Genomic DNA, 19,125 nt, shown 5'->3' with positions numbered 1-19,125 from the left:
ATTCTTGGGATCAGGAGAAAAGCGCTAGAAGTTGTAAGTCGGGCTATGCTGAGAACATGACTCGCGAAAGTAAATCAGCTGTGTTAATAGTTATTTTTTTGTGATTAACATGACCGCAACCAACATTGTAATCACTGTTTATGTTGTTATTGTTGCTACAATTTATACCCACAGCTGTTGTGTAAAATAGCCGTATATGTAAGTAAATAAGTATATAGTTTAGTTTTTCATGTTATGTTTTACGCCTAATAATATGGCACATTGCTGTTTCTTTGAAGATATACAGCAAATATCACTAGAGTATAACCTCGCTGCGTTACGTTCTCAAATGGCAACTGCTAGTAGCTTTAATGATAGTTAGAATAATGAAATTAAAATCAGTGGCAAGTGATGAGCTTTAGGTTCGTGAAATCATAAAACGTGAGAAATTGCATTAGCATACTTCATGCAGTTACGGAAAACTGATTTCTGTCTCGATACTCGCACATGTAGCCACCTCAAAGCCGTCGTTCGGTCGCATAACTAGACTGCATAAAAACGGCACACCCAGCTGAAAACTATGCGCAATGTCGAACTATACCAGAGTTCAAATTCGAAACATATCTCCCTAATCTTCATTTCTGGAGCAGTATAACGAGGTAAAGGCCCAAACTGTTATAATGACACATCGCGAAGCAATAAAACAAAAGAATATAACGTTTAAAAAATCAAAAATAAATGACTGAACAAAGCGGCGACATATTCTGAGCCCCCTCAATCCATAACAACCTATATCTACAGGATCCATTTCAGACACAGAACTTCGGACTGGTTGAGATAAATCCGAGGAAAATAAGGCCTAAAATGAGGTATTTTCTGCGTTAATGCCGTCTTTCCTGAGTTCGGTATGTTTTGACCATTTTCCTTTCTCTCGTGTAAGCATACTAGTAGCTTACAAAAGTTGCAGCCCTCAGACGTGCAGGAAGAATTATTATTGTGAAAGCCAACGATTATGAAACAACCTTGTTTGAGAGATAACGTGACATGAAGGTCAGTTCCCGCGTCAGCCTGTGGCGGTAGTGCATGAGTAAGTATTTCCGAACATTTCTGGAGTATTGTTCACACGTAGGAACAAAGAGAACGATCTCGACGAATTGCAGAATAACAACTCAGTGGTGGTTCGGCCGTTGGATCTTGCCCATTGTTATCTGAATAAAATGTTGCGGAATAAAAGGAAATTCGTGTTTTTTATTTATAGCGCACCTGTGGCAGCCACATGTTATTGCGTCATTCGGGGTCATACTCTGTTTAATCTGCAGCTATTATGGAGATTTTCTTGCTCAGCACGTTTGTAATAGTACCCTTTAGGATAAGGTGAAGGTTCTATTATTTGAATTGTTTTTTAACAAATTTTTCAGGGCCTGCGTTCTCTCAAAAGAGACAAAACAACCAATGACGACAGGTGTGTCCGGATACTGTGGAATTAAGCCCAAACCCCTGACCCCATGGGAAAGGACAAACCTGTTGCGACAACACACAGCGTAACTGAAGGCCTCACTTTTCTAGCTACGACAGATTTTGACCCTTCGTCAGAGTCCCCCAACGGGGCGGAGTGGGAGTACAGAAAGACTCGATTCATTATTGTTACAAATTTATATAAACTGTACAAGTAAATTTGCCCACCACCTCACCCACAACTTAGTAGTTCGCTGTCTTTTCCATGGCGATGCTTAAAAACCAAGTCGTAACATTCCGACACTACTACGTGTTACATATGCAGGAGTGTACACTACCAATATAGGCGAAGATTGCGATGCACGAGTTCCCTTAGCAAAAATAATATAGGATCGCCAGACATTAATACGCAATAATGAGAACGCAGCCACCACCGACAGCCTCCGCGCGTGTTGCCAGGCTGTGCCGCCTATCTGAGCCCTGGACAAGCAACTCTGGCCAATTCAGCGCACCGAGAAAGTCGCTAGGAGCCATGACCTCTTGGCCGATACCTAGGCTGGAGCCCAGCCCACAAACATGCCGGATATGAAATAAAATTTTTCTCAGGTTGGAACCTTAGGGTTGCTGCAGACACACAACTACCCTAGCCCCGCCGTCTTACACAATACCTACCCGGGTTTATATACATCTGATTTATATACATCGATATACATCGTGTAAAGCTTGCGGACAGAGAGCAACTGTACGAGAGATGCTCCGGGAATGTGAAGGCCACAATGGTAATGAGACCACCTCCGTTCGTGACGCGTCCATAATCGCGGCCTTTGGCATCGGGAGGAAGCCACAAGCTCGCTTCCGCCCGATGCGGCCACGCTTGCGGGGGCCACCGGAGATCTTCTCCAGCAGCGTTGCCGCCGCTGGGAGGCGGCTATCAAAAGTTCCCTTGGCAGACAAGCTCTGGGGCATCCGGCAAGCCGGAGACGCTACCCGAGCCCACGGACTTTAAGCCGCCACCTGAGCCCACCACAACAAAAAGTGCCGGAGAATCTTTTAATAATGTTTCTTCTTATTCCTTGTGTCTCTCTTCTTAATACGTCAAGAATAAAACCGCCACAAAATCAGTTGTTGAATAGGCGCAGCGTTTATTGCGTCACATGATATAATATATTTAAGATGGCAAATCACAGCCTATTTGCATCTTTTCACATCTTTCATGCGATGTTGTTGTGTCACAGGCACAGAGCAGGGCGCAGTATCGCTCTATACAAAGCACAGAGAAATTTCTAGCCCCCAGCTGGCATCAGATAATGTGAATTAAAGCCTTTCACCATAAGGCTGAGCAGCAATGCGCCTTTGCGCTCTCGTCCTTTGTGAGTTCCATTTCTGCTACCTGTCGGAAACGAAGCTATTGCCTCATGATTCAGCAATCATGACGTAAAATTTGGGAAACACTGAATTTAAAACATCTAAATTTTGATTTCAGCGTAGGCAATCTAGAAAATAGACCATAATAGCGTTTCTTAAACGCTGCAGTGAATTTTCTACGATGGATAGTTATTCAAATAAAATTTCATTTGTTATTGTGTACAAATGTGATCCACGTACAGGCCCGGAAATAACAGTGAACTTAAACTTTCCGTGATGTGGAACTCTTTTTAGCAATGTTCGGCTGATATTCCCGATATATCCCTGCTTTTAGACGTATGACGTTTTACTTATTTAACCTTGCCATTTGTTTGCAAATTTTGACGGCAGAAATGTTGAGCTTTCAAATTACACGTTCCAATAACCAAAACATGCTTTCTTCGCATAAGCAACTAACCCTGTAGTTTTATTTTTTTCCCGAAGAGGGAACCAAACATCCCCTTAGAGAAAGTCCGTAATTAAGGACAATAGGAGCGCTCCCACTATATTTTTACCTGCCTTGTTTATATATATGTTTAGCTTTGGAGGTAAGAAACACATCCGCACCAGGCAATCAACTCAGAACGTTTCTCAAGACTGTTATCCATTCTTTTAACAAAGCGAGCAATCACTTAAACGGAGAGTACAAATTGCGTCAGTTGAAAGAACTACATGGCCAAGAATAATTACACAACATCTAATGTTCTGTTTAAAATCTCCTCAAAAAGTTACAGGCCTGCGCGGCAAGCTCAACCCAGTCACAACTTCAGCTGGAGGACCAGATACATAGGAGCGTCATTTTCGGCAGCACGGAATGAGCGTCTGCGTGTTTTTCAATAGAATGATCTGAACTCCACGCCGGTGTCGAGGGCGAGCTACGGCTTGTGCTGTTCTCTGCACAGCAACCTGCTCAGTCATACGTTCGTTGCCTGGTTGCAGCCGCGCACGTAGCTGCACGATTCGCTTTTTCCGCGGCGGTTCCTTCCTCGCGAGGAGTCGTCGCAAAACAAGCCGAAGTGTAAACATAAATGGCGAGACTACGCAGCGCATATGGCATATTCTTTGATTCATGAAATGGTACATGCTGTTGTTGTTGATGATGATATATTGGCATGCCCTTTGATGCAGGTCGGATAGAAATAATCAACTAGCCTGCTTGAATTAACCAACTGTAGCTATATGTACCAGGAAAGTGCTACATTCGGGAAACTTCGTGAAATACAACCCAATTGCAATGCAAAGTTTCCACGCATCCACGATGCGATGCGCATATGTCAGGTCGCGTGACAAGTGGCACTATTCGATGCTGCTGATGATGAGGTGTTACTGGCATCCCTTTTGAAACGGGGCAGTGGTAAATAGTCCCCTTGCCTGCTAGTTCTTAATCAGATGTGCTACACAATTTTCTCATTCTAGGAAATTTGCATAAATCTCCTTAGCCTTCTTCTACAGAGGAGCTGTTGTACGATAGGTTCTGGTGCTTTCTGGGCGTACGCACAAAGGATGGCGACCACCCCAGCGTTGAAAGAGCAAAACCATACAGAAAACGGGCATCGCCCCCTGCGTACTAATGACGCGAAGTGTCACAACGTGTTCTAATTCTAAATGTGAAACCGGATTACACACTGTTTAGTATGGCTTGCTGTTTAACGTCATGGGCTCCATAGGCTAACCACATAACATTATCTCGGTTTCCTTTCCCCCGTGCAGGCCTCGTGCGGTGAGGACTGCGGAAGAACAGCGCACCTACGAAGAAAACTATCGTGAACAGAAACGAGAATGTGCGCGGCGACGGTGGGCGGCATGCAGTATGGACGAAGATCCTTCCGCAAACGCCAAGCGTGTGCTGTTTTGGTTGGAGGACTTTTACCGACTCTACTTCCATCGTAATAGTGGGTATTTTAACGCAGACGCGTCTCGGCCAGAAGGAAAATTGTTCGTGGCGTTTCTCTTCGAAAGCTTCGGCATTCAATGTGACACAAACGTCAGCGTTCCCACGACGCGTCACCAGCCGTGTATGGACCTCACATTGGCCAAGAAGCTTTCCAATGTCGCCACAAAGCCACTGGCCATACATTGTAGCAATCATAAAGCGATAGTCACCTTGGCCACCAAATGATTAATCGAAAAAAGCAGACAAAGGAGGTTAAACAAAAAAATGCATTTAGTATGCAATTTATTTCAACCACAAAACAATCGTGAAAAACGAAATTCATTTCGGCATGAGTTCAATTCTTAGGCAACATATCTATAATCAACATATTTATCACCATATGTACAGCTCCACTCGTCATCTACCATCAGAGCATGGAATGGTTCTGAATTTCTTTCTTCAAGCCAATCATTAATTTCTTGGCCAATAACCCATAGTGGGTACTTCATGATTCACAGTAAGCATAAACTACCTTGTGCCGCTACGTATGCAAGTCCTGCATGGGGTACAACCTGGTGAAATAATATTCAATTGCCGTGCAAGCCGCCAACGTATCAACGCTACGCGGCACGCAAGTGATATGGCGTGGCAAGTGGCACGATATTGTGCTACTGATAATGATGAGTATTAAGATAATGATCTAGGATTTAAAAAGCGATGACAGCTACCTAGCCTGTTTGATATTTCTTTATTCAGGATACCCCTGAATACCCTCTCGCAGGAGGGTATTACATAGTGGGGTTGAAATAACGCTTAAAGATGTAACAAATGATAAATTAGTCGAAACAAAGGCGGCAACTGATAAACTATAATCGCAAAAAATAAATAATAACACAATGTCAATAATATTGCCATAGTATTAATCACAATCAGAAGTGCGCAAAAAGAGAATAGGAATCAGTAGCACACAATGATGGAGGGTAGTCCGGTTTTTAAAACGCACACGCGCCATAAGTGTATAACAAATTAGAAGCAACATAACGGGTGAACTTATCTATTATAAAGACATCTTAATGGGTTTTTTTTCGGGGGGGACTACCAAAGAAAGAATGGAGATCTCAATAACAGCCCGAGGAAAGGCAAGCGCGCACAGCAAATTCTGGCTTGTGAGATGTTATTAATTACGACTATCCTTGCACAAGCGCCGGGTGGGTCAATAAATTGTAAGTAGGTGGGGTTCAAAAAGGTAAACTTTATAACCGAAATAAATAAATAAATATATATATATATATATATATATATATATATATATATATATATATTTATATATATATATATATATATATATATATATTTGACAAAAGCGAGCCTGATTATTATCCTAAATGCTACGTATACTTTGTACCCGAAGTGAAATATCAAGTTTTCAAGAATTTCGTCCCGTAAAACTAACTGTTTGTTTAAGATATAAGTTATATGGTGGTTCTAATTTTGTTCATAAGTGCACGTACAATAACCTAGGAACCATCACACTCGTTATCTGCAACATAATGGAGTGGAAATTAATTAAAGAAGGGAATAGTGGCTGTGGTTGCTCAGTAACTACGGTGTTGCGCTGCTATGTGTGAGATCGCAGGATCAAATCCCTGCCATGGCGACAGCATTTCGATGTGGACGAAATGCAAAAACACCCATGTACAGTACGTAGATCTAAGCGCACGTTAAAGAACCCCGGGTGGTCAGATTGAATCAAGAGTCCCCCACTACTCCGTACCCAATTTAAGATCATGGTTGTGGCACGTAAAACCTCATAGTCTAAACACTTGAAACAAGAGATTGTCGTGCATCATCAGATGAGAGTAGAGTGTTATGTTCGTGAAAAGAGAAGCTTGCGATACTCGAGCAGCACAATGTTTCACTGGAATGAAAGACAGAGAAAAAGGTTGTTGTGGTATTTTTCTGTCAATTACCGTCGACGGTTACGCGCTTAGCATTCAAGCAATTCGGTGACACGCGGTATTGCCGAAATTACGCTCGTTTACAAGCTGTAGTTGTCATTCTTTGATTATTGCTGCTTTGGTTATCAGCAACCAGTTTCTCCGCAGAGAATGTAGTCTGCGGTGTCAGTGCACATTGGTGTAGTACCGGCTTGTCAAGGTGGGGCCCGTAAATATGACGGCATGGCGAGCTAGAGAGAACAACGATGAATATGGTATATTGACGACAACCTGAAAAGAAGACATAAGCTCAGCGAAATGATGGGGATGATGTGACCGTGATCGTGTGAAAGCATCAATGAGACGGCCATGGCATGGCGACGACGGTATGACGATGGCGGCGTATATTGCAATGCATCGATGGCAGCGATTGTCTGACGACGACGCGATGACGATGACGAGACAGCGGGGCCATAATGAAGACTGAAGCAATAAAGCATGGCTACGATAGAATGACGGAGAAGAATGCATAGAAATGGAAGGACGAAGGCGGTATGATGACGGAGGTTTGTCCATGATAGCACCACATAAATGCAATTGTGTTTTAGAAGGTATTGTGATGGTTAAAAATAGCATGACAACGACGGCATGACGACAATGGTATGACAACGAGAGGGGATGAGGACAACGTAATGAGATTGGAATCACTAAGTTTGACGCAGAAATATGGTACGATTACGACGGCTTCGCAGCAACAAGATGAGAACAAATGCGAGACGACGGCGACACCATGATGATGATGAATTGACGATGATGCAATGTCGACAGGGAGATGATAAGTGTTTGGGAAGAATGGGACAACGAAGAATGTATACCACCTTGGGCACATACCAAGTGGCCCAAGCTGGTAGACAACCAGGGGCACTGGTTTGTCGTAACAAGACAGACAGACAGACAGACAGACAGACAGACAGACAGACAGACAGATAGATAGATAGATAGATAGATAGATAGATAGATAGATAGATAGATAGATAGATAGATAGATAGATAGATAGATAGATAGATAGATAGATAGGCTCGAAACGCCCGAAAAAGGTAAATAATGTTAATCGTATTTCAAAGTTAAGGTTCTTGCGTCGAAAATAGTTCAACTGTGGAAGTAAAGAAGTCATTCACCTAAATCAAGTGGAAGTTGGTAGACTGGTTAACAAATGCATTCTTTATGATTAAATGAAAGTATTTCATCATAAGGTATTCGAAGGACGCGTTTGCTCAGAAACTAGTGTCACTGGGCTACATCAACAGCTTTAAGCAAAATTAATTTATCCGTCCGCACTTGTATCTCGCTTTCTTCACGGAGCGAACGAGCTATGCGACGGTCGAATGAGCAAACGCGGAGCGCAGCGGGAGATGAAAGACAGGGGTAGTGAATAGAGGGCGAGGAGGAAAACGCAGGAGGGTGTAGCGGGACCTTGAGGCGGAAAGCGAAGAAAGAGTGAGGTGGAAAGCAGAGTGTCGCACGACACATGCACAGTGGCAGCTACCAGGCATGCGCCAATCGCTATTGAAACGAAGCGCTGGCGTGGGCTTTGGACCCAATGCTAGAGCTAGAGAATGCGCTCTACGTGCGCTACGCATTGGCGTGTTTGCGCGGACTTTCTGCACATCGAAGGCAGAGCCGGTGGAATTGCTTCGTCTACTGCTGCTTTTAAAGGAACTGCCCTAGCTGAAGTTCAGCGCAGCCCCTGAGAGAACAGTGTCCTTCGAGAATCGAATATTTGCCACACGATGTTTTGAATCCAAAAGACCTGAATAACTTCGCTCAAAATTCGCTTCTGAGAATGCCGAAACCTCGGAGAATCTTTTTTTTTCTCTTAAATCCGAACGGAAGCAATTTGATGATTATGAATTCGTTATTTTAGACTTCTATACAAATAACGAAAACATTATGCGCATAAACAATCGTAGTTAAGTATTCGTGTGAAGCGAAGCTTACTTGAAGCGGCAAATGAAATGTTATGAATTTGACTATTTGAAATGACAATGCACGCACGCATGCGCTCGCCCACACCGGTGCTGCTTGTTGTGATAATGTTATATCGGCTCGTCTATCTCCCTCTTGGTCATATATTTCAAATGCGGGGGGTGTTCTTTCCCTGATCCCTCGTGCCACAGACGTGCACATCGTGAAGACGCGGCGATCAACTTAAGAGATAGTTGACGTTGACACGAGAGCTACCGCCCCGACCCCTTCTTCGCCAGTCGGCCGCTGTGACTGTGTGTCATAGTATGAAAACGATCATCATAATCAACAAGCGGCGGTCATCAGAGAGAGCGTAGAAGTACATGCCTGATGCGACCTCAAACAAAGAAATTCATCGCATAGAGCAAATCAATTTATTTGTTTTGTTCTGACCTTTCTTTCAGTTAATCAGGGACACTTCTGAGTAAAGATGTATGTGTATGAATGAGTATGAATGTAAATATGCCAGTCATTGAGCGTACATATATTTGATGTTGAACGGACATTAAAAAAGAGAATAATTGCAGTTGTGGCATTAGAGTTGAAGCACTCTGCCTGATGAAATGGGGAGCTGAGGTTGGAGTCCCGGAGCCGAAGGCGATTAATTTTCTTTGAGATAGGAGGAGCTTACTCCACAGCAGCCCGGCCAACAATAAACCTTCGCCTAGCAAGCCACGGGATGGCAGGTAAAGAGAGCTTTAATTTCCAAAATTACGGTAGGACCTATGCCACGATGAAAGTCCACAGTAATGTGTTAAGCATTTTATCAATATATTGACACAATCTACTACCATTATCAAAGCGTGCTATGTAATAGGTATGCACTACAGCGGGAATCCTCTTTTACGCTCCACTAAGAACCCTCGGCGCCATGCAGCGCTGCCGCCTATAAGCCTGTGTGTGTCTTCTAAAATGCATAACGGGTCAGTTTGCGCAAAGGCTGAGAACTATTCCTTCGTTTGCATCACGTTCAATGTCATAGAATGAGTCACCTCCTACAGCATAAATTGCCGCACTCGAAAATAATCCAGGTGCACAAACTTGATGGAAGTTAGTGTGTATGAAAAATGAAAAGGGAATAGACGAAAGACTTCGCTGATGAGTAGAGAGCCTACCAATATTTGTTTTGGTGCTATTAATACATAACCTGATACCCCATATTATGGTATGGGGAACTTCAATATCAGAAATATGCTTTATATCAAGAGATGAGATGCCTTCATGAGAGCTAAATATAATATGATCATCAGCGTACGAAATACAATTTCATTTAGAAAGAGTACCAAGTAAATTATTTATATCTACCAAAAATACAAGGCGTCCTTGAGGTGCGCTCTTGAAATTCGCTGTAGTAATTAAACAATAAGATCATAAACAACTAGAGCTATGGTAAATAAGTGGGAATGCTAGGTCGAACTACTTATTCTCTCGACAGAGCCGTATAAGGCTTCTTTGTTTACGCTATCAAATGCCTGTCACAGATCAATAAAATTGAGCCTACAAGAAATCCTTGACGCACAAAAATATAGTGCCAACTGCGATGCGCTGTCCTTTTTTGCGTAACGCCTGCCGCACGCTTGCGCCAGGAAATAAACACACAAAAAAGTAGGAAAATAAACTGGGCAGCATGAGGGATGTATTGTCAGGAATGTGAACAATGTGGCATCGGCGGATAAGAAGGGCTTGTTCTGAGCACTCGTGACAACAACGGCTTAGCAGAAGGTGGTCGCGCAGGGCATAGAGCCTTTATTTGCACAGAATGGATTCAAGCTCCTTCGATGTCAGCACTTAGAACTGCTCGCTAAATATAGCGAGCAAAAAATACCATGCAACTGAATAAGATTATCTCGCTGGCAAGAATGTCTTCATGCTTTTAAAGTCGTCTTCGATATCCACATTCCTCGTTGATAGGCACAAGAAAGCTTTTCGTGTGTTCACTACATGAGACGGATGCTCGAAACACTTATTTCAACACCCCAAGAACATGCGGCTATAGTCAACTAGGCTTAAAGATATTTTGGAGGTGTCTAAATCTACGTCTGACGTACACGGGAACAATACAATTTGGCGCTTTAAGAAATGCGGTAGAATGGCGGATCCATAAGTGGTACGCATAAAGCAACGCGCTGCGTTAAAAGTACAGTTCTAAGAATGCGTACAAAAGTACTCATCATACACCTACACTTTACCGTTAATTATTGTGCTAGGTGGAATGCTGCGAAAAGAAGCAGGAGGAGGTACGAGACCGAGCAGGCGCATACGGCAGTCAGCACTGGCGCGGTAGAGGCTAGCTAATCTAACGAAAGATGCGTTAAGAAGTGCCTCTAGAATTTAAGTACCCCAAAGGACTAAAGGTAGAGCAGAAAGCGCATAAAGTGCCAAAGAATGTGCCCTTAAAACGACGAAATCCACAAAAACAATGAGTAATGACCGGACCAGTTTTGAGACAGTGGTACATATCGCAACTAAGCAAAGAATTCCGACAGCTTTAGCGGTGGTTAAGCGGTAGGGCTTTTGAGTGTCACGTAGCAGACCCGGGTTGGATCGTCCGTCGGGCTATAGTTTTTATGGGAACGGTCAAATGTCCCATTCAACAGCAAAGCCGGCGGAATTATCTGTCGCAGTGAAGTTTCTGATCGACTGGCATGTCACATAACGAGCGCGCGCTGCTGACGCTGGGTCGCGTTTCTGGCGCACGCCTTGATGGAGCCGAGCGAGTGAACGCGCAGACCTGCTGCCACGGTGTTGTGTTATCGCAGAGGGTATCACGCGACGCTACGTCACCCTGGCTCTAGCTCTCGGAAGCGTGTATTAACGCGACAGTGTTAAGGAGCTCGTGTCGCAGAAAAGCCGGTGTCGTCGGCGTCGGCGGCGTTGGCCGTGAGCGATAAATCCCAGCAGGCACTTCATAAATAAAAAATTGGAGGACGCTTAAGCTTTGCCTTCAAGAGTGGAACGCGACAGCGTTCCCGTCGACCCGCCAAGGAATGGAAGACAATGGGCTACGGTGCAGCGACTACGCGCCCCGCATCGGACGCGGTGAGCGTCGTGCAACGCAGCGTTCGGCGCGACAACGAAATGTGCACCTGAGCAAGCGACGCACGCCTGAGCCTTAGAAACAGTTCGTTTCTAAGGCAACACCGCGTTCTCTAGAGGCGCTTTTGTACCGCTTTGAAGCATCGAACTCGTGGCTCAGTGGTAACGTCTCCGTCTCACACTGCGGAGACTGGTTCGATTCCCACCCAGCCCATCTTGGAAGTTGCTTTTTGTTTATGAAGTGCCTGCCGTGATTTATCGCTCACTGCCAACGCCGCGGACGCCGACGACAACGGCTTTTCTGCGACACGAGCTCCTTAACGCTATCGCGTTAAAAAACAACTGGCAAGATGGGCTAGGTGGGACTCGAACGAGGGTCACCGGAGTGTGAGACGGAGACGTTACCACTGAGCCACGAGTTCGATGCTTCAAAGCGGTACAAAAGCGCCTCTAGTGAACGCGGTGTTGCCTTAGAAACGAGCTGTTTCTAAGGCTCAAGCGTGCGTCGCTTGCTCAGGCGCACATTTCGTTGTCGCGCCGAACGCTGCGTTGCTCGACGCTCACTGACTGACTGACTGACTGAAAAACTTTATTGTTTGAAGTATTTAGAGGGAGCGTGTGGAGCAGTCCTTAAGGGGCCGTTCCTTATAGAAACTAGGTGGGCACCTCGTTACAGGAACCCATTGGCTGTAGCCGCGGCTCGGGCACGGCCGACCAGGGCCTTCTGGCTCGCCAGGTCGGAGCAGCCGAGCAGGGCCGCCTCCCAGTCCTCCCGGGTAGGGTTGGGTATAGGGGGAAGGTGAGGGGTTGATTGGCATGCCCACACCATGTGGAAAATGTCCGAAGATTTTTCCTCACAGTGCGGGCACTTCCTTGTGCACGCAGGGTCGAAATGTTTTTGGATTGCCGGGCACAACAGTGTTTTAGTATAAAGGCGAAGGAGTAAACGCTCATCCGCCTTCGTGAGGCCCTTACAGGGCTTAGGAAAGATTGCATGGCCATATTGGTAGTGTTGGGTGATTTCCTTGAAGGTAAATACCGGATTGGGGTCGGAGTCCGCAGCGACGGGAGGCGAAGGCGATGCCCGGAGAGTGAGCGCGCGGGCAGCGGCGTCGGCCGCTTCGTTGCCCTCGAGACGCTCGTGAGCGGGAGTCCATACTATCGTGCGGGGCGCAGGGACCCCGAGATAATTGCTGCCTTGAAGTAAGCGGTACGCCAAATAGGGAATAAAGCCCCTTTCAATGTTCCTGCAGGCCCCTCGTGAGTCGCTAATAATGACCCGCGAGTCCTGATCTGCGGCGGCGAGCGCGATGGCCACCTCTTCCGCATGTGTTATGTCTTGTGCTTTGAACGTAAGGCCGTTCACCGCGGTGTTTTGGTGGACGACTGCGGCCGTAAACCAACCCCCATGGTGTGGGCCGGAGGCGTCCACGTAGAATACTCCGTGCTTGTTCCCATAGTGACGTGCCAACGCTTCCGCGCGCGCGAGGCGCCGGCCACTATGGTCGTCTCGTGTCATGTTGGCCGGAAGAGGGCGCACGTGCAGGGCGTATCTCCAGATTTCCGGGATGCGCACGCGCTCCTCCGTCAGTGTTGGATGGTGGATGTGTAGTCGGGCAAGAAGGCGGCGACCTGACGGCGTCTTTGAGAGTCTTGTGTAGTGGTTTGTCAAGTGTGCTTCTCGGAGTTCCGCGAAGGTGTTGACCATTCCCAGGCCGAGGAGGCGCTGGTTGGATGTGTTGATCGGGAGGTCGAGAGCACGCTTGTAAATTTTACGGAGAATCACCTCGAGGGCGTTCTCGTCACACCTGCGAAGGTGGAGGTAAGGAGTCGAGTACAACACTCGACTGGTTACGAATGCATGCGCCAGCCGCAAAGCGTCTTTGCACCGTAACCCCCCGCGTTTATTGGAAACCCGGCGAACCATGCGGCCCACCTGGTCCCCCACCTTGCGCAGTTTGGCCAGTGTTGTGTCGACTCGGCGGTGTTTATGAATAAAGAGACCCAGTACTCTGATCTGATCGTATTCTGTGATGGGTCCATTTGGTAGGGACAGTTCGATTTTGGTAGTGCACTTCGGCGAGGGGCGAATGTGCACAAATTGCGATTTGGCCGGGGAGCATTGAAGGCCGCAGCGGCGGGCGTAGGCATCCACGATCTCCGCCGCTTGCTGCAGGTTGGCTTCAATGTCTCCTACCGATCCATGTTTAGCCCAGACGGTGACGTCGTCGGCATACAGCGCGTGCTGTATGCCTTCTACATTCTCCAGCTGAGCCGGAAGTTTCAGCATTGCCAAATTGAATAGTAGGGGTGAGAGGACCGCGCCCTGCGGGGTACCTCTGGTGCCTAATTGGTAGGGGCCGTGTTCTTCATCTTGTATCCGGATGTACGATTGCCGGTCGGAGAGAAATTGTTTAACGTACTGAAACGTGTTGTGTCCACAGTTGGTTTGGGAGAGGTGTGTCAGAATTATGTCGTGTGTGTCATTGTCGAAAGCCCCCTTCAAATCGAGGGCGAGTACTGCCTTGTCATTGAGGGGGTATTCGACGGGATTTAGAATTTCGCGGTCTAGTTGAAGCAGAACATCTTGCGCGGACCGGTGTGGGCGGAACCCGAACATGGTGTCTGCGAAAACGTTTTGGTTTTCCAGATACTCGGACAGCCTATCTCGCACCATAGTCTCCATCAGCTTTCCCGCACAAGACGTGAGGGAGATTGGGCGGAGGTTGTCCGTGGTTATGGCTTTGCCGGCTTTCGGAATGAAAGTGACCAGGGCGGTCTTCCATTCGATTGGGAGGATTGCCTCACCAAGCCAGATTGAGTTTATGTATGCGAGGAGCGCCTCGTAGGCCGGGTCGGGAAGGTTGGCAAGTAGTTTCACTGTTATTTTGTCTCTTCCCGGCGCCGTTCCTCGCTTCATTTTAGTGAGGGCCGCCTTCAGGTCGTGGAGCTGGAACGGTTGGTCCAGCTCCGCGTTCTCGGAACCTGCATACGAGTACGCTGGCCCTCGGGGGTCCTGTTGTATACAAAGGTATTGATCGCGTAGTTTGCATGCTAATTTTGAGATGTCTCCGTCGAAGCTATGGATAGCCCGTTGGAGATGTTTTTGTGTCTCGGCTCTGGTTTGAGTCGGATCGATCAAGGCGCGAAAGAGACGCCAGGTGCTCCGGCTAGACATTTGTCTAGCGGCCGTGTTGCATCGGTCCACCCAATTCGAATCGGCGAGCTGGGCCGCGTACTCTGCCGCTCGTTGGGTGAGCTCGGCGATGCGAATTTTGAGCCTCCGATTGTGTTTTTGGCGGCGCCACCTAAGGACGAGGCTGTGCCGCGCCTCCCATAGGTGCAGGAGGTGGTTGTCGACCTCCGGCGTGGCCTCGGATAGTTGAACTTGAGTTTCCGCCGAACGAAGGTGCGCAACCAATTCTTGCGACCACGCGTGGTAACCTTGTTCGTGGATAGGGGCCGAATTATTGTAGTTTTGCCGGAACTTGGTCCAGTCGGGTAGGCGGGCTTGGGCGTGGGATCTTGCCAATGGTTTGCTTCTGACGGTTGTGTTGAGTATGCAGTGGTCACTGCCGAGGGTTTCCTCGGTGTTGGCCCATTCTGCGTGTCTAATGTTTTTGGTGAAGGTAAGGTCCGGACACGTGTCCCGAGTCACGGAGTTACCCACCCGCGTTGGATGTGCAGGGTCGGTGTGAAGAGTCAGGCCCAGCGTGGACGCAAGTTCCGCTAGCTTGCGCCCGCGCTTTTCTTCACGCATGTACCCCCAGAGCGTGCTGTGAGCGTTGAAATCGCCCACGATCACCAGGGGGTCCCTGCCCGCAGCCTTCAGACAGCGACTGAAGAGGGCTGCGAAAGTTACATTTTTGAGCTTGGGAGAACAATAGATGTTGAGTATATGTATGGTGCGTTTTGTTTCTTAAGCGGAAGAAGGGTGACCATCACATAGGAATAATCAGTATTGAGTTCCAAATCAACCTGGTTGGCTGTATAATTTTTGTGCACGCAGATACAGGAAGAGGGGTCCTGCTGGAACGTGGTATAATTTGTAAGGGTGGCGCCGCTCCCTGGCTCCTGGAGGGCAACCACCGCGGGGAGTGAAGCGAATGTTGACAGGAAAAGCCGGAGGTCCGCCCGCTTGGCGCGGGAGCGGAATCCCCGGCAGTTCCATTGGGTAATTTGGATGGGGGTGGCCGAATTGGTAATGTGAGAACGCTTAATTTGAGGGCGGTCCGCCATGGTCATTGAAGGGAAAGACCGATTGAAGCGAAGCTGCTCCGGAGCCAGCACTCGCGGGGAGGGGAGCATCCTCCAGTCCGGAGAGCGAGCAGCTGTCATTGTCTTCTACTTCAATTTCAATGGTGCGTCGCGACGTTTTCGGACAGCGGCCAGACACGTCTTTTATAAGACCGCCGGTTCGTCGGACGCCACGCGAGGATTGAGCGATGTGCTATGCGACGATTGTCGGTATGCTTTCAGTTATTTTGGCGATGGCGGAGGTGATTGCCGCGGAAATTTGACTTTCTAGGGTGTTGAAACGGGCATCTATGCGGGCCTCTAGACGGGCCTCAAGTGCAGCTTCCACGCTCAGTGCTGCATTCGGTGCCGCGGGCTCACTCTCCATAGCCTCAGTTGCGGGGGTAGAGGGGGGAGTGGTAGGCTGTTTTGACTGCGATTCCAGGAGCGTAATTTTTTTTAGCAGCATCTCAATTTGGCCCTCGAGAGCTGCAATCTTGGCTTGCTCGGCACTGCGTGCCGCAGGGGGGGAGGAGGTAGGGGAAGAGGAGGCAGCCCTGCCCGTACCGCTCACCTGCGTTCCGTGTTTCACGGCGTTGGCCCAGGCCCTGGCCTCGCCTCGTGGTGGCGACGTCGACAGTTTTCCAGTGTCGCCGTGTGGTGGCGGCTGCGTCGGCGGTCGCTTGCCGGCTCCTCCGGTAGAGCTTCTCGGTGCCGGCTTCTCGGTGTTGCTGTCGTCCCGGCTCGGTGACTCACCGGGGAGGGCAAGATGGCGGCTCTTGTTCTTGGCCGCCATTTTCCTCTTTGTCCCGCCCTTCGGGGCGGCCATCTTGTGTGTGCGGAATTTTGCCGCACACTCACGGGAGTTTGTGGCGTGTCCGCCGCCACAAACAGAGCACCGTGGAACACACTCGTGAGGGGCCCGCACCCCCTCCACAAGCGGGGCTTGTTGCCCGCAGAGTCCGCACGTGTTCTGCTGCGTGTTGGGACAAGCATCCGCTCGGTGGCCGACAGCCCCACACAGGCCGCAGGCCGGGATTGTCCGGTAGTAGGTTTGCACTGGGATGAGCATGTTCTCATAGTGCACAAAACGCGGTTTCTCCCTCCCGGCGAAGGTTACCCGAGCTTTGTTAGAGGAGCCGAATTTCCTCACCTCGACAATGGTGCCTGCTCTCCATTGCACCTGCTCTCGAAGCGATTCAGTGGTGTCAGAGTTGCTGACGGCGATGACGCCGTGGCAGATATCGCCTCCGTCTTGCCTAAGGTATCCGTGGAGCGGAATCGGCCCATGGTCGGTGTTGATTGAGAAGTCCCCGAGGAGCCGATCTGCCGCTGCCGGGTTCGGGGTGTGGATCAATATCAGGTTTTGTTCACGGGACGGCAGAACCGTAACAGACCTTGCCACCTCAGGCCCGAGGTAGGCCGTAATGGCGGCACCGTAGCGGTTCTCCGAGAAGGCTTGATGCAGCGACACATGTTCGCGTGGCTTGAGCACGACCACGAAGTCATCAGGGCCCGGTTTTAGAAATGGCCGAGGCTTCCATTTGGTAAGGGCCTTGCGTTTGCTTCCCGCAGCGCGCGAAGCGGGAGGCTGCGTCTTGCCGGCCGGTGTGCCGGAGGCTGAAGCGGCGATAGACGCCGCCGTCTTGGCTTGAACGAGCGAGCGACGCGCGACCGCTTCATTGAGAGATTGGTGCCGAAATGTCGGAATAGGAGCGGAGTTTTGATCTTCTGATGTTGAAACCGTCGTCCAGGCCATGGCGTCGGGATCGTAACCCCTCAGGAATGACGCGGCAGCCGCCATTTTACCTCGGGAGGCCGGTTCCACGCCGCCGGGAGTCGGCGTCGCCGTGTGGCCTAACGGCGTCGCCCACGTAGGCGGGTGTAATTCGGTCGTAAAATCTTCAAAAGTGGTCCCACCTGGTGAACATTAGTATCCACGTGGTCCAGACGGTTTGCTGCGTCGATTGACGTCGGTATTGCTGGGGTGCAGAGGATTGAGCCGTGACTCCAGCCAAAAATCGACGGAGCCGACACACCACACGTCTTACGCCGTCGCGCGCAAGCAGCGTCCCCCTCTCGACGCTCACCGCGTCCGATGCGGGGCGCGTAGTCGCTGCGCCGTAGCCCATTGTCTTACACCCCTTGGCAGGTCAACGGGAACGCTGTCGCGTTCCACTCTTGAAGGCGAAGCTTAAGCGTCCTCCAATTTTTTATCAACGCGTTTAATGTTCCCACAAGCTCTAGTCTACGTACTTACTGCGTGTCGGGAAGGCCAACACAAAACGCTCCAAACTTCTCAACATGTTCACTCGACCACGAAGCGGGCAGCTCGCGCGTCCACGGGGTATGTCTACGTAGTAAACATACTACGTTGACTAATAGCACTACTAATTGCAGGCGCCGGCCAGCCGTAGAAGGCGTAAGCGAGGGCGTAGTAGGCGGGTGAGGAGTAGCAGATGTAGTTGAGGCAGTTGTAGTAGTAGGTGTAGGCTAGTGCGAGCTAGGACACCTCTCAAACCTGCCTAACCTTTCGCTCCCAAAACAACCCACAACCCTATGCCCTTCTCTTTCTTGGGCGCGCTTGGATGCGCCTGCAAATCTTCACATTAAGAACGTCCTTGAAAAACTAACAGTGGGCCCACGCAAGGACACCGCAAGTGAAGTCACGAGCCATCTCGGTTCGCCAAAGCATTGCATTCGGCACCGATTCGTCGCACATAGCGCAGCCACTACCGGGCTAGAGCAGGTGACGTCAGCTCTCCTACCCCTCGGTGTGCTTGATCACGCTAGCACCAGCTCGTCTCCCACTTCCGGCACTCGTAGTTTCGTGACCCGATATTTTTCACGCCTGAAAAGTGTCACTCGTCTAGCGATCATTCAAGTCCCGTCGCTCTCGCATGCTTTACCTCGCGCCAAGAGCCTCTGCCGCGGAGGATGCTGTCGCGCTTGGACTGTACATGGAACGTCATGAAGGTGGCGAAAATTCAGCTGGTGGGGTCAAATATTTGTCGTCCGGAGAAAAGAACTCGCGGGGCGAATAAGTTCTCCTGAAGTTTCCATATTCTCAAAGCCAATGTCATTGATCTACTTGAATCAGGCGCGGTCCTTCTATAGCAAGCTGGAAGAGTGTTGCTTGCTGCAGTTGGACACACTGTGGGAAGTACTTGGGCATGTCC

The 19,125-nt window shown here is 48.9% G+C and overlaps 2 protein-coding genes across 2 annotated transcripts; both read right to left on the bottom strand.

The window, feature by feature from the left end:
- Nucleotides 1-12,285: 12,285 nt before the first annotated feature.
- Nucleotides 12,286-14,173, bottom strand: LOC142564805 (uncharacterized). The gene has a single exon (XM_075675968.1). The coding sequence runs from the start codon at nucleotides 13,998-14,000 to the stop codon at nucleotides 12,381-12,383; it is 1,620 nt and encodes a 539-aa protein (XP_075532083.1). The 5' UTR covers nucleotides 14,001-14,173; the 3' UTR covers nucleotides 12,286-12,380.
- A 1,987-nt stretch (nucleotides 14,174-16,160) lies between these two features.
- LOC142563378 (uncharacterized) lies at nucleotides 16,161-17,906 on the bottom strand. Its single transcript, XM_075673937.1, has one exon. It carries the CDS (start codon nucleotides 17,748-17,750, stop codon nucleotides 16,161-16,163), a length of 1,590 nt encoding a protein of 529 aa, XP_075530052.1. The 5' UTR covers nucleotides 17,751-17,906.
- Between the last annotated feature and the right edge of the window lie 1,219 nt (nucleotides 17,907-19,125).

The sequence above is a fragment of the Dermacentor variabilis genome, chromosome 11 (assembly GCF_050947875.1).
Source record: "Dermacentor variabilis isolate Ectoservices chromosome 11, ASM5094787v1, whole genome shotgun sequence".
NCBI lineage: Eukaryota > Metazoa > Arthropoda > Arachnida > Ixodida > Ixodidae > Dermacentor > Dermacentor variabilis.
Note: the sequence above shows the minus strand (reverse complement) of the source record. Positions and strands in the feature narration are given on the sequence as shown.

Bases quoted from the DNA above. Each gene is read 5' to 3' on its own strand.
- LOC142563378 (XM_075673937.1), bottom strand. From the start codon at position 17,750: ATGGCGGCTGCCGCGTCATTCCTGAGGGGTTACGATCCCGACGCCATG.
- LOC142564805 (XM_075675968.1), bottom strand. From the start codon at position 14,000: ATGCTGAAACTTCCGGCTCAGCTGGAGAATGTAGAAGGCATACAGCAC.